Source organism: Denticeps clupeoides, chromosome 5 (genome assembly GCF_900700375.1).
Source record: "Denticeps clupeoides chromosome 5, fDenClu1.1, whole genome shotgun sequence".
Lineage (NCBI taxonomy): Eukaryota > Metazoa > Chordata > Actinopteri > Clupeiformes > Denticipitidae > Denticeps > Denticeps clupeoides.
Genome location: NC_041711.1, coordinates 19692739 through 19710497, shown reverse-complemented (window position 1 = coordinate 19710497; position 17759 = coordinate 19692739). Strand labels below are relative to the sequence as shown.

Sequence of the window (17759 nt, the reverse complement as noted above, 5' to 3'; positions counted from 1 at the left end):
GCATGCCTGCCATCTTGTGAGTGGTCCTGCTGTTGTCCACTGATAAGGAACATTCCAAATGCAGCTTGCAGGGCCTAATAGATGCTGCCTGTCAGGCCTCCCTCAGTGACTGGAGTTCCACACATCCAATCTCTGCATGCTGCCTGTCAGGCACTCAACACAGAACAGCAGAAGAAGAGCAGTGATGTCCTCAGTCCCCTTCTACAGCCCACTGTCATACAGTAATTTGGTGCACATTGCATAGATTTCAGTGTTCCTTGTACTATATGCAAATCATGGGTGTTATTGACATTTGACCGTAATTCTAGCCATAGGAAATTTTATAAAGGCAAATCGAGCTTCAAGCTGTTTAAAACTTTATTGAAGTTTTCCTAATGTTCTAATTTATTCAAATGAGCTTGCATGATATGTAGTAAATTTGACAGTTGTCTGTAGTGTTCTAGTGAAATGGCAATGTCTCACAGGCATGTTAAAGTACAGATAAAAACTCAAAACAGGCTCATGCCTGGTTAGTGCTACTTAACAAGCCTGAAGCAAATTGGTTGATTTAATTAAATGGTGCTTTGCTCTGAGTTCAGTCTGTTTAAATGCACAAATTAGATGGAGTAGACACTTTAAAATGATGACATGTAATTGCTCCCAGGCACAATCAAGAACAAGTGAGCTTTATTGTCATTTCAGCTACATACATGTTTGACAGTACATAGTGAAAAGCAACAGGGTTTCTCCGAGACCTGGTGATACATGTAACATTTAAACAATTCAATAAAGTTACATACTGTGCACTTGTGCAACACAGACAAACTGGGCTACATAAAGAGCAAAAACATGGGACACAGGCAGTGCAAGACAAGCAATGCAATAGTAACAAGAGTAACATCTCATAAGACATGTAGACAACAAAGACAGACAGAGAGTGCTAAAAAGTGCAAATGGAACACTGCAATAATAGATAATAAATTCTAAATGAAGCTGTTGAAGCTGGAATGATTGCACAGCCTGGCAGTGAAGGCACGAACCCCTCTGTCCTTTTTCTTGGATGGTAAAAGGGTGAAGAGTTCTTCACAATGCTGGTGGATGCACTTTCTGGATGCAGCATGTTTGGTAAATGTCCATTATGAGCCTAGCCTGTCCAATATATTCTCCGTTATCTTTGTTTTGCAAGCTTGAAGCAAAAGAGTTTAGTTGTATGCATGTTTGTCTGTGGCCCACTGCGGTCACTCAGGCAAGGGCAGCAGCTGGTGCCTGCAGATGTCATATCTGTTTGTTGGACACTGTTAGTCCATACCCCAAAGACTAAAATTATGAAGTGTCATGCACTTGGCAAGATGAAATTACGCTGCATTTTTCACTGTTTGACTTTTCAAAAGAAGCTCATGTTTTTTAAAAGGCCCTACAGAGGACACTTGGACACTGGATCAAAGATTTTGTCATCACAGTGAACTAAAGCGCATTCTGATGAAATTGTGGGAAAGTTCTATAATTACCAAAAATATAAATCCCTGTAGTCAATGTGTGCTCATCACATACCCCAAACATTTACCCTATTTGGCACAATAACCTGGGGTGGTGTTGGTAACGTGTTCCATCCTCTTCACCCAACACAACCCAGCATGTTTAAACCTGATGAATGTACATAACGATAATGTAATAAGGTTGTGAATTTATATCAGCATTCTGCAGTTTTGATCTGTTCCAAGTGATTTTATTGCCTGCGTCATGGCTGAGAGTCGGACAGAAGGCCTGCAGTAAACAGGATTGTCCCTGCAGCCCAGCGCTGATGACTCATCCCTCCTGTCCCAGCTGAGGAGGCTACAGACGCTCTCAACAGAGCGCTCCACCAAATAAACACCCATGCAAGGACACAAGAGACCAAACAAGTCCCCATGCCACAGGACTAGTGATTGGATGGGGGTGGGGTTGAGATGTGGGGCACCCGGTTCCACACACACACACAAAAGCAAGATTCAAGATTTAAGATTTGGTTTATTGTCAGTACAACAGTATATTGAAATACAGACCCCCCCATATCATATCATAAAAGAAATATATATATATATATACACACACACACACACACACACACACACTAAACTATACTAACTAAAACTAAAACTTAAATACTGTAGAGATCTCTTTAAGCGAGTTTCACTTCATGTGAAAAATATGACATCAAACTAGGATTTGAAGGTCTGCACATGTGAATTGTTGGTTTGACCTTGAAAAAGTCAGAGGGTGGTAGTAGCCTAGTGGGTAACACACTCGCCTATGAACCAGAAGACCCGGGTTCGAATCCCACTTACTACCATTGTGTCCCTGAGCAAGACACTTAACCCTAAGTTGCTCCAGGGAGACTATCCCTGTAATACTGATTGTAAGTCGCTCTGGATGAGGGCGTCTGATAAATGCTGTAAATGTAAGTTGAGTAAAGCTGTTTCTGTTCTTTGATGGCACTCGGTGATCACTGAGCCCCTGAAATATATATTTTGCTGTGAAAGGAAGCCACATGCTATGATATCTGTCTGCAGAACAGTCTGCTACAAAACAGATTTTTTTTTACCCCTTCTTGCCCTGAGAGCACCAGCTGAACACGCTCTAAAAGGATCTAATTGGATTTATGTTAGCACTCTGTAATTTGGTTGGAAATTGCTTTTGGTCATTTTAAATTGACATTTCCTATTTCCTTGATGATAATAATAGAAACAAACACACACACATACACATACATACACACACAGAAAAAAAGCATTTTCTTTTCATAACACATATGCAGTATTTTGCTCTCACCGCTTATATAATGGCACCTACCCGAGAGATGAGGCGAAACTGATGAGACAGGCTGCTTTGATTACGACGCTGAGGCAGTGTGAAATTCTGGAGATGTTTTTCTCAATTTTCTTTGTGCCGGTGCTGTTGTTTTACCTTTTAAGCGTGAAATGATGGTGATCACTTCCCTGACCTGCTGAGCAGCAGAGACTTGATATGTGTAAAGAAATTAGATTCGTACCAGGAAGAATCAATATAAAGCCCTATACATCCTATATACTTTTTATTATTGTATTTGTTTAATAAAATGTGAGCCTGTCATATTTTAGCATGTACAGTACATGCTGCCTGAATCGCTCTGGTGTTATTGGCACAAAGGTAAAGCGCAATAAAGAGAGAATCGCACTGCATGTGTTGCCCAGACGCAGTGATGCCTGCAGTTATGTTATCCATGAACTGTGAACTTGCATTCGCCATGGATCTGTTGTGTCAAAACGGAGCCCAAAGGAAACTGGGTGATTCATGGGGACAGAGCACCAACGCAAAGGCCTTTTGTTCTACTGAAATCAGCTATTCGGATAAGCATTCACAACACTGTTCTTCTGTACAAGTTTAATTTCCTGAAATCACGTGGATGTTCAGTACATATTAAAATGCACTTATCTTGTCACTTCTAAATATATGTGCAGGGAAAATAGTTGTATAGAACACTGAAAGCCAGGTCTCCAGCGTTGTCCAGCTCACTGTTAACTATTTCACTCATGCCCCAGTTACAACAAATTGCATGTAACCTTTGGATCTGGATCTTCTGGATGGCGACCCCACCCGCTCAAATGTAGCTTGTCTTGATATTTTCTGGAGGAAGTGTCATTTCCTCCTCATGGGAGAGCTGACCATGTAGTTTTTTTTAATGGTTGGCTGAATTTTATTTTCTTCAGTGGTATCCTGTAAGGAATGTATGTCATAATGTGCACTTATCTGCTGTGTGTGTGTGTGTGTGTGTGTGTGTGTGTGTGTGTGTGTGTGTGCGCAGCACTGAGTGCAAGGAGGCTGAGGATTTTGTTTATTCACTTTATTTTCTTTGGTTTAATTCATTCCATTATATCTGGTTTTATCATTCAAACCCTCCTCTTTAATCTTTTCCCTCCATCCCTCCCTCCTCTTTATCAGATCATTTCCCTGTCTCTCTTTCTTTTCTTAGCTTCTGAAGAGTCGTGTCACATCTCTGATGTGAAAGAAACCCTTTCATTCGCTTGTTCTGTGACTGTAATTTCACATTCCATTCTGAGGTCTGCAAAGAAAAGAGTTAAGCTTCTCAACTCTGCTTTTCATTATTGTTGTTCACGTGCCCATTCCATGTATTTAAAATAGGAATTAAAAGAAGATTCCTTATTACTGCACTGAATCATCTTAATTGGTCAGCTGCACAGCTTTCTGGGTATAGAACAGAAATACGACTTTCTAGTTCTCTCCTGTATGGCTCTTCCTGACTCACTGCCTATGACTTGTTTTTTCACATTATTACTGTATGCTCTTCTAAAATTGTGTCCAACAGTGTAATAGGCCATATGTGATTGAAAAACCATAATTTTTGTCAAATGGTCAAAAGGTTGAAATATTTACCCTGTACCCTGTGTAGCTGTCAATAAAAATGTGCTCGGATTGAAAAGAGGATGTTTTACTGAAGCTGAAACTGCAGACAAATATTAGACTCATAGACTGATAAAATACTCCATAAAATAACAAATGTCAAATGTAACAAAGGCAACTGGCAGTGAATTGGATATATTAGGCAGAAAGTGAAACTTGTTGAAGTTGATGTGTTAAAAGAAGGTAACATGATGTTCCTGGGCTGAGTTGGTCAAGAATTAAAAGTGGTCCAAAGAAAGAAAACCATTGAACAGCTGTGTCATGGGTTGCCAAGGTAGCATCTGGGGAGTGAAAGCTGGCTTTTGTTCCATAGGCTGGCCTTCAATCCAAAAGAAGACCTACTATACTTCCAACAGTTGAAAATGTTGATCCTGGTTCTGACAGACAGGTGTCTGAGAAACAGCGGTAATCATTCTCGTGTGGTTCTCTGTAGAGGTGAGTGAATTAACTTTGACTCTGTCTTGGATTAGCTTGTTTAGATAGTAAGAGTGCTTGTGTTTTGTTGTTTTGTGACTAGGATCACTGGAGGAGGCGGTGGCAGCATAGTGGGTAACACACTCGCCTACGAACCAGAAGACCCAGGTTCAAATCCCTACCATTGTGTCCCTGAGCAAGACACTTAACCCGAAGTTGCTCCAGGGAGACTGTCTGATTGTAACTACTGATTGTAAGTCGCCCTGGATAAGGGTGTCTGATAAATGCTGTAAATGTAAATGTATTAGTTTTGCTATTGTTGTTCGGTGTCAATTTCACCTGAGCTAGATACATGGCCACTCAGCCCGCCACATTTTCAACCAGCCGAAACACACCCATGTCATGCTTCTTCTCACCTCTCTCCACTGGCTCCCGGTAGCTGCTCACATTGAGTTCAAATCCTTGATGTTCGCCTACAGGGCTGTAAATGGACATGCACCCTCTTATATCAATACATTACTAGCTAGCTACACTCCTGCACACCCTCTCAGATCTGTAAACGAAATTAGACTAAAAATTCCCTCTTCCGATCCCAATCAAATCTATTCTCCTTTGTTGTCCTTGGCTGGTGGAACGACTTGCCCTGCTCCATTCGACAAGCCAAGACTACTACCACCTTTAAGAAACATTTGAAAACTCACTTGTTTAAAAGGTATTTTGAAAGAGTCTAACACACACACACACACACACACACACACACACTCACAAGTGGAATTAACCTTGTATTTTTTTTATTATCTGTGGATATCATGCAAACCAGGGAACCCATGACCCAATGATGCTGACTGGCATTCCACCATGTGGTCTCAATGTTATAGATGATGGGTGTAAGTCCAATTAAGTCCAAATAACCTTTTCAGCTATGTATGCAATTATAATTCTATTAAAATTTTAATGGGTCAGTTGTGTGTGACAATGAGATTTGCATTTGTAAATGTCCAATCACCATATGGTAACAGGCAGCAGCCTCTTTTGTGTCCTTTTGTTATAGTCGGCATGATTCGTGAGATGATCCTCAGAAATGACCTATATCCCTGCATTGTGCTGCCTTATTGAGAGAAAATGGACAGATTTTAGAAGCCGTGCCTCTGCAAGGTGAAAATGAGATTTGTAGCCATCAGAGGGATGCATCTACACATATCATCTGCAGCTGTCGGCTGTGGCCATGTTTCTGTTCGGACACAGCAGAGCTCAAAGGCATAAAGGTAACCCAGGCTATGCAACAGCCAGGATATCTACCTCATAAACAGGTGACTGAAAATGTATTTTCTTCTTCTGCAGTCATCCAATATCCTGTAATGAAACAAATTGATCAAATAAATATGTTTTCAGCTGTTTCTGTGAGGACTGGCTGTCCTGTGTGAATAATACCCGGTGTGCATTGTCCCTCGGCTGCTGCTACTGAAAGAAGTCAAATTGTCTGACAAAGAAGCCCAAAGGAATGAAGTCCTAAATTCAAGCACATTGTCCTCATTTCCACAGCCCTGTAACAGAAGCTGTTTTGGTGAAATTTTTAAATCTTTCATTCTGTCAAAATAAGTCTCTTCTATTGGATTCTGAATGAATTCAATGGTGAATGGGCCACAAGGTTCTTCCATCCTCTACGCTCTGGGGCAAAAGGTTAAAAAAAGTGAACAGGAACAAGAAAATTAAATGAAACAATACAAAAATACAATGAATTATTAAAATGTTTGTGGTACAGCCTGAACAAGAAATCACCATAGCAGGTCTCCAAGATGACAGTATAATTTTACACAATAAATAGGCCTCCTCCCTATTTGGATACTTACTTTTACATATTTCTTTGATTTCAGTGGTCCAGCCCAGTAGATTCAGCAGCCTTGACAGCACTCTTATTGTCAACAACATACAGGACATCCCTTTGTTAAAGGAAACTTTCAGGTATCACCAGTAGAAATGTTATCGTTTTAAACTTGTGTGCATTTTCTGCATTTAATTTGCAACTTAATAAAGTTAATACTCCCTGTGGGTCTATAGCAAATTCTCAAATGAAGTAACTAGCATCAGTCATTATCCCTCCTGTCAATAGTTGCACTTAAACAGGACAGTGATTGAAAAGTACACTGATCCAATTTTGCATTAAAATTGAGAGGGCTATAATGCATTTCATGCTGTATTATGCATTGATGGATTTTTTTTTCTTTCAACTTTAATCTGATCTGAACAGCAATATGAAGTTCTCACACTCCCACGCAACTACACAATGCTGTAAATGGCATCTAGTAGCTTCAATTGTTCATCATTCTTTGACAGGTTTTTAGAGAAAAAAAACACCAGGTGAGTAAATGCAGTGTGAAAGTCATTCTTAGTTTAAAAAAAAAAAACAACAAAAAAAAAAAACACACACACACACTTTCAGTTAACATCATCATTTGAATCCCGAAACGCCAAGGTGCCAATGAGCAGAGCTCCAACCCCACAGACTGATCCCTGGGCGACTTTCATGGCTGCCCACCAAGGGTGATGGTTAAAAGCAGAGGACACATTTTGTTGTGTCAGCGTGTGATGCGCTGCACTGTTTCACAATGACAATCACTTCACTTTTTTGTTGTTGTTAATATTTCACTGGGACTTGGACAATAGTAACACAAAGAATTGCAGTCACAGTACATTCCATCATTATTAATGGTAGTGATTAATCCTTGTATCGCTGGGCTATGTGGCAATGTTTCCATTAAATGGATTGTATATTAAATCAAAATACCGATTTAACTATTTAAGGAAACCAAGCTTATAACAGGAACAAACAACATGGCACACTTTTGCATTGGGAGCAACGAGCATTTACATGATTTCAAATGAACTTCATAAATCATTATGAGAGTATTGAATACTCTCATAATGATACATAAGTATTCATATGTAAACCTTGGCTGATAATGATACAAAATGATTGTCTTTTTGTTCCTGGTAGCTCATGCCTACAAAAGGCTGGCTCAACCAATCATGTGGCTGGGATTGCAAAGGCAGGTGATCTCAACTGTGAGATGATCTGTTACCAAATACCAGCTCTGCAGCAAGAAGCATTTTCACAGAAACAATTTCATAGAACCACTAACTGTTAAAAAGGGCTGAGGCCCCCACGCAACGTTTATGACAAACGCACAAATTTGACAAAAAGACTTTCATGTTAAAACCTGACATGATTGTGCAAAACCTCAAAAAGCACATTATTATCACTTCATTATGGCTATGTTTACCTTGTATTACATTTAGCTAAATAAAGCTTTAGACACGTCCCCAATAATCTGACTGCGCAAACAAATGCACTTAAGAGGATGCCATGGGTATCAACAGCTGCCAAAATGTAATTGCTGAATAAAATGCTCCAGTACAGATTCTGTGGTTCTGTTTCACATACAGATAAATGTTTAAAAATACAACATATACTCCAAAGAAATGGAAAAATGCAAACATTTCTTTTTAAAAATAAGATGCATATACAACATAACATATGGCTACATGTAATGGCAAAGGACAAAAAGGTAATACAGCATGGAGTTCTATTATCCAATTAGAAATGACAAGATATATTAACCCAGCAGGGCAATTACAGACACGTCAGGGGAGAACGAGTCTGAAACCACGTCTTCAAATCTGATGTAGAACATTCTTAAAAAGTTGTGTGAAAGTTAACTGCCAATTTGCCTTTATATCACCCCACAAATCTGTTTCTGTACTGTGACAGTAAAAATGTTAATCTGTCTGTGATGGGGGAAAAAATGAATTCCCTGCCAAGAGGTGAACCCCTGCCCAAAAATCGGCTCATATTCACAATGGCAACTAATTTTCCATTCCCCTCTTAGTCACATTTTATGGTTATATTGGTAACAAAAGCCACGTTGCATTTTAATCCCCTCAAAAAGCATACAATACAAGCCAAAAAGCATACATCATAACAAACAACTCAAAACAGAGGAATACATGTGCGTAGCTGTTAAACAGACCAAAAAGATGTTAGTAACAGTAAAAGAAGGGGTATGGAAATTTCTTCACCAGAATATTATTTCCGTCTCATGACTTTGTTGAGCACTGAAAAACAGCTAAACGGGTCCCAGAAACACACACATCTGGCCATCGGCCCATACTGTCTCCTTACATCAGTGCTTAAGAAAGGAACTAGACAGATGCCTTTTAAAATGCCTTTTTAAAGACATAACCCAGGTTACGTTCAATAAATGTAGATCAATATGTCAAATCAAAGTATTGGTTTCATCTATTGATCATAACTTGTAAAGGGAAAAAAAAAAAGTCTGTCACCGCCCCTGATACAATGAAATGCATTTGATTATCTTTCTCTAGTTGCATTACCTTTGAAAATCACACAACGCTGTGAGTTTATTTAAAACGCTGTGTGCACATCAGTCCAGAAAGGTTCCACCTCCTTAGTAAGTCCATGCCTGGTTTCCTCCTTCTCCAATAAAAAAACTCTACTGCACAGGAGAGAACTTGCTCGCCTGTTAATTAGATACCCAGAAGTTTTCTTTCACCTTTAACATGGGGGAAAAAATATCTGGGTTCGATCTCTCTTGCTCTCTTCTATTTCCTATTGAATTCCCGTGGTGCTGTTTTTTAAAATCTGGAAATAAAAAGGAAAACAAGAAACAGAAATAAAAGAAAGTGAGAGAATTAGAAAAAGAGGAGTTAGTGGCCAGACACATCTCTGCAGTAGAGTCTCTGTCTCTGGATGCTCTAAGCTGAACCTCCTCGAGCTCCCCAGACTATTCGGACTTATGGCAGTACAGGTCTTTAAGTGCTTTCAGTTCCTCAATAAGGGTCTTGTTCTGGTTCTCCAGCACAGCCACCCGGTTCTCCAGACACTTGACGTACTCTTTCTTCTTCCTGCGACATTCCCTTGCTGCCTCCCTGTGGTGAGTTGTGAAATACCAGGCAGTGAGAAGCCACATTCACACACAAAGCCAACATTCTGAACATCTACAAGAACAAGAACAGACTAAGAAAGAGACGCTCTCTCTTACCTGTTCTTCATCAAGCGGACTTCTCTCTTGCGTGTGGCTTCCTCTGTACCCCCCTGGCTGGGTAGACCTGGGGACGAGGCCATGACAACGCTGGGGGCAATGGCGCCGGTGTTGGCTGTGCGAATCTGATAGGCCTGAACATCACCTGAAGCCGCTGAGGAAGAAAGGTAAAGAGAAAATGAAAACGATGAGTATCAAGATAACTATACTGACATCTGTCAACGTTAATAGGTGTAGCTTTTATAATTCTGACCAAGAATGAGGCACGGTACCACAGAGCACTGTAAATACCCTCTCACCTTGTACAACCACCTGGTTGCTGGGCACCAGTATCTGCTGGCCGTCACTGGTCTGGGCATATTGCAGGATGGTGGTGCCCGGCTGCGCTCCAGCTGCATTAGTCATGGTAAGTGTCTGCAGCCCTTGCATCCCATCCGTCCCATTATTGGCCAGCTGAATGGCTCCACCCTGAGTGATGGCGACTGATACAAGAAAGTGATGTACACGGTCAAAGATAAATAAACACATCACTCCGAAGCAAAATACAAAATACAAAAAAAAAAAGATTAAGTGTAGACATACTGTATTGGCCACTGCTGGTCTGATAAATGGGTGTTGGGACAGTGACTGTGGTGATGGCAGGGGCGGAGTCCTCCTCTGACTTCTCCTCCTCTATCCGTGGAACCGCCGGTACGTCCGAAGACAAGTCATTCAGAATTTTCCTACATGTAAAAGAAGAAGAAAAAGAGCGGTTCATTACGATTGGACTTACCTGGAAACAGACCTGATGCGATCAGACAGCATGTTACCTGTAGGAAGGGCGCCGTGACAATATCTCCCTCCGCTTCTGGGAGTCCGTAACACTGTCCACTGATTCCTGTGAGTCCTCGCTCTCAGCTATAGTGGAGATCTGTCAAGAAATAAAATGCGAACATACATATATGGCAGATCTCTTCTACACATTCAGTGAGTTTAAAACACAGGCCTTTAATAACAACAACAAAAGCTAAATTATGACAAATGATTGGTGGAAAATTGTTCCTCTTTTTTTCAGCATGGACTTAGCACAAATAGCACAAATCTGTATGTAAATAAATATTATGGATGCATGATTTTGGAAAAGTCATATTGCAATTACTCAAATGGCATTTGTTTGCATATCAAAGTCACACAGAAATTAACCACAAACCATTAAATTAACAGTTCTCTTTACGTCACTGCAAATGTTAATTATCCCAAGTTTAAATAATAGTAATTTTAGTAAGTTTTGAAAAGGAAATGCTGGATATAAATTCTGTTGTATGGGGTGGGTGTGGCATCCCTGGTCTGATTCGATTACAATTATCAGTCCCATAAATTTTCTACATTCACACAAAGACAAGCATAAAGGTCTCGTTTACCCGTGTAGAAGCTTTGATTTCAACACCCCTAGTGAGAACTGAGGTGTGGTGTTTGTATAAAACCCTGTAAAAAGTAATAAGCCCCCTGCAGTAATAAATACACTGGTTTTAATATCAATCACGATCTGACATCGCAACTGCGATAATAAACACACCACAGAAAATTGGACATTGTCCGAGACAAGCTCACCTGGACTGTCTGCACCTGGGGAGACTGGATGACTGAGGGCTGCGCAGCCTGAATCACCCCATGCACCTGCACTGTCTGTCCATTGGGCAGTTGGACCAGAGTGACCGTAGGGCCGCTAGCGCTGCCCTGACCTGCTGCCATGGAAACCTAAAAGCCAAAAGAAAGTGTTAGGGATCCAGACAATTCCAGACCATTGCAGGCAGAAGATATTGTTCAACACTGGATATGCTGTAGGATTAATGCAAATATAGAACTGCTTACTGGACGAGTAAATTATATTTCACTTGAATAATGAGCCTGCCTTATAACATTTGTATTCACATCAATGTGATGCTCTTGGCTCAGCCTGGATGATGGGGACGTTTATTCTGACAGCCCTGAGGCAGAGATCAGCAATCCATTTACCTGGGCCAAGGTAGCAATCTGCTGAGAGTCTGTCTCAGAGACAGCAGTGTCCCCACCCGGCTGGACCTCTGCTCCAGTCTCCATAGTCATTTAGATAGCCTGGAGAGGGGTGGGGTTGGGGTTGCAAGAGTGAGAAAGAAAACTTCTGGATGTGAGAACATGGAAACCTCTGGAACTTTTTGAAGCAGAAAATTATTACTTTACAGTGATCCTATCTATTTTAAACATTTATATTTGTCCTTTTATTACAGTTTGCTACTTGGCACCTAGGCTGAAAAGAACATGCACAGCAAAAAGGCACTGTGCACATGTATATAATGGAGTTGATTCATTGTCCAGGTAACAGTGGGGTCAGCGATACAAAAGAAGAAAGGTTTATCACATTACTTAAGAATATAATGGTAATTTTGCAATATATACATTCCAAGGAAATGGAATAGGCAAAGCATTTCCAACTCTATGCAACACAAACACATAATAATTTATACTTTGCAAACCAAGAGTCAATAAGCTCAACTGTATAAGTATTTGTAAAATTAATGAGAATTGTTAATATGAATAAAAAGTAAGGCAATCAAAATAAAGTGATAACCAGAGTGACTGGCATTTATTTGTGCATATGCAGTCGATTTCTGGGCTATACTGCACAATATGTCACTAAAGGTGTATGTATGTATGTATATATATATATATCACACGCAAACACTATATATGTACCAGTTTTAATTTCAAACACAAAAAATTAAACCAGTTATTTGCTTCTGGTGTGAAAAACAATGAAATCAGGCGCGTTTGGAAACGGGAGCGGGTCAGGGGTCAAGAAGGCGCTCTGGGGGTGAGGGTCAGGGCAGAGCGGTCACGCGCGCACGGGAACGCGCACGGGGACGCAGCCCAGGCCGCCAGCAATTTACCGCCTTTTTACTTCCGGATTCGTTTCTTACACAACAGTCGGTTTTTACATCTGCAGTTTGTAGAGTGTGTCAAGGCAGAGTGTGTTGAAGAAAATGCAATGAAATACAGGAGATTTGTACAAAAAAAGAACTGGTGAAGCTTACATTAATATTTGGTGTTTTTTTAAGTAGTGAAATTATAACTGATGTTCACGTCGACTGATCAATGGAAGCATTCAAACAAAAATGTCAACAGAGAATATGGACACATTGACTTTAATATATTGGTTTATCCACAAAAAATAATAAAACAGATCATTGCGAATAATCAACGCAGTCATGACCTATTGCGCTGCATGTGTAAATGATTTTTTTCTCTGTTGAACTGTGGCATTTTACTTGAATTTGCAAAAAAAAAAAAAAAAAAAAAAAAAAAAAAAAAAAGTGGAAAATACATTAAAGAGTAGATCTTGTTTAAAAGAGGCTGTAAAACCAAGAAAAATGTAGACGTGCTGTTCTGATTTCCCTCCGGTCCCGAATTCACATTTTCAGTCTTGTACAATTGAGTCTCTGCTTTCGCTGCAAAATAAAAAAAAAAATCGCTCCGAGGTTCCGGATACTCCTCCAGACCTTGTCGGGTTATATTTTGTCCTTTAGCAAAAAATCTGCTTGCGATCTGTATAGAAACGGGCTGTGCTATGCAAGCAGCGGGGAAGCTAACCCCGCTAGCTAACAGCTCGGCTGCATGTTCTCACGCTTCTGTACAATTTCAAGATGCTGGCCAACAGCACCATATTACAAGCAGGACAACATGCTGGGCTCGCCCAGGAAAAAAAAAGGATCCGCGGCTCGTAGCACGGCTATGCATGAAGACGCCAGATGTGTCTAATTAATCATCGTACACATCTGATCGGTGTCCGGCAAAAACTACAGCTTCTGAGTCATAGTCTAAAAGCCAGTGGGCTAGGTTGCTGCCTGGCTTGAGCAGAAACATGCCCACCGCCGCCATGATCTCTTTGTTAGAAACAGCCCCAACGCTGCGGTATATGAACCGATACGGAGTGCGCGTTATCGCTCTCCCCCACCAACGCGCCTCTTCTTACCCGACACAGACTCCGCTCGTCACTCCCGGGCCCTCGGAGCTCCACTTTTATTCAGTCCGACACGTAAGAGACCGCGTCAGGCTACACCTCCGTCGCGTCACCGAGGACAACAACACGGAGAACGAAGGGGACGAAAATCAGCCCTAATTCACGGGCGAGGCGATCCGATTCGCTCACGGAAATGGACGAACGGGCCACGAACGGCCTCGAGGTGCCTACGAACTGTGGCGGAAATACACGAAGGCTGGGTCTCCACGCGCAAGCGCATGAAAGCCTCTTGTCTAGACGCAATTGGCTGCTGTCGGAGAAATAAAATGTTAATGTTCAATCGGGGTTTAACAGACTGATAAGTTGCCACATCTGAATTGTACGTGTGACTTGTACATTCATCACTCAAAAAAACTCTATATCTCGGTAAATGTCAGGAAGCCGAAGCGCCGCCCCCTTTCACCCATTCTGATTGGCCAGGCGGAACTGCGACTCCGTTTCAGACCAATGAGGAAGCGGCCCCACGCAGACGAAAACGGAGCATTTCTTCCTGTTCGCAAACCGACCAGGAAGTACAGAAATGAAACACGAGCGCTGAAGTTCGCTCCACCATTTGTAGTCCGCACATTGCTTTTTGTACATAGCAGTAGCATTATCGCTCTAGGTTAAACGTTACAATGGCGTCGTTATTCAAGAAGAAGACCGTAGATGGTGAGTTGTCCTTTGCCTTGATAACTTGACTGCCGGGTGATGGCCCTGCCGTTTCACCTCGCACCGCAAACTAGACTTTCCAGTTTCAGCCTGTACCCGTGGCCTCGTTTAGGAAAGTGTCTCGCAGATTTCAAAATTTCGCCAGGGCAGGTACAGTGGATGTTTACACGTTCCTTAAGCCTTCTGGCGTTGTTGCTTTCAGATGTCATCAAAGAGCAAACCAAAGAGCTCAGAGGAACGCAGAGGCAGATCACCAGAGACCGAACAGCTCTGGAGAAGCAGGAGAAACAGCTGGTGAGCTCCTCCACATCCCCCTGGATGGCTGGCTCAGTGTAGTTTACACTTTGTGGCATTGTGTAGGACATAAGTAGAGAACCAGAGACTTGATGAGGTATCAGGGCGTGTTCTGTAGTCTCCTCTCTCTCTCGTCAGACTTTTAAGAAATTAATTTCAACATGCAATTTCACACGGTGTAGGAGTTGGAAATCAAGAAAATGGCGAAAACTGGCAACAAGGAGGCCTGTACGATTCTAGCTAAGCAGCTAGTGCAGCTAAGAAAACAGAAGAATCGCACCTACGCGGTCAGTTCAAAGGTCACATCCATGTCAACACAAACAAAGCTCATGAACTCCCAGATGAAGATGGCTGGGGCCATGGCTAAAACTACCAAAGTAAGACATTAAAATTTCATGGGGCTTTAATGTGCTTGTTCGTATTGCAGGCACTTTAGACCCCTGAATGCATTCTTGCTGTGTAATTCAATTTTAGACAATGCAGGCGGTCAATAAGAAGATGGATCCCCAGAAGACCATGCAGACAATGCAGAACTTCCAGAAAGAAACTACCAAGATGGAAATGACGGAGGAGATGAGTAAGATCTTATAACATTTATTATTATTGAGCATGTGTGCATTAGTAATTTAAACTCAATAATTTAGATGGATTTGAAATTATGTTAACTAACAATGCTAACTAACAATTCTCCATGTGGCAAAATATTCCACCTTATTGCTTCTTCATAGACATGCTGGTGTTATGAAACAAAATGGACTGCTGCTAGCTGGTGACCATGATCACGACATCATTAACAATTTATCTCTGCAACACAAAACATAATTTCTAAATGCTTATTCACATTCTTTTTTTTTTTTTTTTAATCATTAAAAACGTTTTAGAAATGAAATGGATACTTTAAGCTCATATGTTCCCTGATTACCTTTCAGTGAATGACACCCTTGATGACCTTTTTGAGGACTCTGGTGATGAGGAAGAATCTCAGGACATTGTGAATCAGGTGTTGGATGAGATTGGCATTGAGATCTCAGGAAAGGTGAGTGAGAACTAACCACAGATACACACAAAAGTAGGTGTCTGCATGTAGCATAATAAATTATTGATTGATTAGTTGATAAATGTGAGTTATATAAAAACAAAGTTAAGGATCAATTTCTTTTTATTGCATCCCTTTTATTGCATCCCTTTCCCATTGTATAATTTAGGATTTCTCTGAACATTTAAAATTATATATATAAGTTATAGTTTAACTAGACGTTTCCAAAAAGTTTTATTTCCATTTGATCCCCTTGGGCTTTTCAATAAGCATCATTTTGCCACTTCTGAGAAGTGTTCTTTATTTCCTTGTTTTTGTTCAATGATAGTTTCTTTTCATCAACTTGAAATAACTGTAGTGATCTATAAGGCTCTATTTTTAACACTGAGTATATCACATATAGATGGCTAATGCCCCATCGGCCAGCCGGCACAACCCCACGGCCTCCACCTCCAAAGCAAGTGGAATCTCAGATGAAGAAATTGAGCGGCAGCTCAAAGCGCTGGGAGTGGACTGACATCACACCCACCCACATTCACACTACATTTCTTGCATTCACCGTGACCGCCAAAGCCCAGATGCATGTACTTATCATATAAACACAAACATTTACACTCCAAACTTGCCTAATCTGGGGGGGAAAAAGTGCCACAGAAGGCAGTTGCATTTTATTATTGTTAAATATTTTGTAAGATATTTTGTCTAAGATAGGCTTATTTCTGGAGTAACAGTTTAGATTTTCTCTGGCTCAGGGTAGTTATACATCATATATTGGGAATGCGTCAGATTGTATGAACGACTGTAACTCCGTTAATAAAGTGAGTGCACTGCATATCGGTTACTGACTGTTGCACACTAGATTTGTGCTAATCTCATATGTCGCACTGTCTCTAGTGCCATTCTACCTCTATGACCGAAAAATGGTGCATTGCATCATTGGGCATAGCAAGCCTCTTTGTATTTATCGATCAACCCTGTTCCTGAACTCCCTTTTCATCTGGCACTACAGCAAAAACCTTTTCACAAGGCTCTGCCTTGAATGCCGTTCTACTTGTCCTCTGGGAGATAAGAACAATCAAATTCACAGGCACCACAAAATGCGTCTTTATTTATTTTTTAAACTATTAAAGAAAATATAACAGATCTGTAAATTTATGAAACAAGCGCCCCTAACCTTACCATTAAAGTTGAGTGGTGTACTTTAGCTCATTGCTTTTAAAATATGATACGTTAACAGGGGTGTAAATAATTTGGGGTAAATAGCTGCTACTTTTGTTGTCTCTGTATACAGAAACGGGGGCTCTGTTTGTTCAGAGTTACAGATGATTTTGTTTATTTTTTTTCCCCCCCATAAATAAAATGCATTTTCAGATCAAACCACTTACTGGTCACGGTTATGTGTAATATAATGCTGATAATTACTTCCTGCCTTTCGACACTAGGTTGCAGTGTTTTACTGTTCAGGCGACTAACAACATGAAACATCCCAACAACTGTCTACAATCAGTGCGTAAGTTAGACTTTTGGGTCTACAATTATGTATGAGTTAATTCGAAATTTAAAATACACCAGCCAGTCAAAACAGGCCCTATGATGGTGGAGAAGTCACATGCCTTAATATACTGAAATGTTTGAAGAAAGTGAAGTGACACATGGTGACACCACAAAATGTGCCCTCTGCATTTAACCTTTTACCCGCTAGGCCAACCACTGTACCCTACAATCTGTATTTGTACATCCAGGGACACAATGATGTTTTAGGGTCATCTGACCTCTTGGCTCACAGTCATTCACTCTCTGGCCATGCTGAATCTATCTCAGGTAGATTTACTCAGCAATAAAATATCTGAAA

The 17759-nt window shown here is 40.8% G+C and overlaps 2 protein-coding genes across 3 annotated transcripts; one reads left to right on the top strand and one right to left on the bottom strand.

The window, feature by feature from the left end:
- Window positions 1–8195: 8195 nt before the first annotated feature.
- Window positions 8196–14021, bottom strand: creb1a (cAMP responsive element binding protein 1a). 2 transcript variants are annotated; one of them, XM_028979582.1, is made up of 8 exons: window positions 13879–14021; window positions 11886–11984; window positions 11481–11627; window positions 10700–10800; window positions 10473–10612; window positions 10190–10372; window positions 9891–10044; window positions 8196–9777 (listed from the first exon to the last, which is right to left on the bottom strand). In XM_028979582.1, exons 2-8 carry the CDS (start codon window positions 11973–11975, stop codon window positions 9633–9635), a joined length of 960 nt encoding a protein of 319 aa, XP_028835415.1. In that variant the 5' UTR covers window positions 11976–11984; window positions 13879–14021; the 3' UTR covers window positions 8196–9632. The 2 variants fall into 2 exon arrangements, with proteins under 2 accessions (XP_028835415.1, XP_028835414.1); XM_028979581.1 differs by having other exon boundaries at window positions 9633–9777; window positions 11886–12027; window positions 13879–13998.
- A 378-nt stretch (window positions 14022–14399) lies between these two features.
- Window positions 14400–17284, top strand: chmp2bb (charged multivesicular body protein 2Bb). Its single transcript, XM_028980870.1, has 6 exons — window positions 14400–14577; window positions 14780–14871; window positions 15054–15248; window positions 15346–15448; window positions 15801–15907; window positions 16311–17284. The coding sequence occupies exons 1-6, from the start codon at window positions 14544–14546 to the stop codon at window positions 16422–16424; spliced, it is 645 nt and encodes a 214-aa protein (XP_028836703.1). The 5' UTR covers window positions 14400–14543; the 3' UTR covers window positions 16425–17284.
- Window positions 17285–17759: the final 475 nt, after the last annotated feature.

What these genes read in the sequence shown, in the direction of transcription:
- creb1a (XM_028979582.1), bottom strand. Translation starts at nt 11,975, where the DNA reads ATGACTATGGAGACTGGAGCAGAGGTCCAGCCGGGTGGGGACACTGCT. An exon ending in TCACGGCGCCCTTCCTACAG is followed by an intron (nt 10,613 to 10,699) that starts GTAACATGCTGT and finishes TTTTACATGTAG; the next exon opens with GAAAATTCTGAATGACTTGT. An exon ending in GTCCGCTTGATGAAGAACAG is followed by an intron (nt 9,778 to 9,890) that starts GTAAGAGAGAGC and finishes AACTCACCACAG; the next exon opens with GGAGGCAGCAAGGGAATGTC.
- chmp2bb (XM_028980870.1), top strand. Translation starts at nt 14,544, where the DNA reads ATGGCGTCGTTATTCAAGAAGAAGACCGTAGATG. An exon ending in CAAGAAGAAGACCGTAGATG is followed by an intron (nt 14,578 to 14,779) that starts GTGAGTTGTCCT and finishes TGTTGCTTTCAG; the next exon opens with ATGTCATCAAAGAGCAAACC. An exon ending in GCATTGAGATCTCAGGAAAG is followed by an intron (nt 15,908 to 16,310) that starts GTGAGTGAGAAC and finishes TATCACATATAG; the next exon opens with ATGGCTAATGCCCCATCGGC.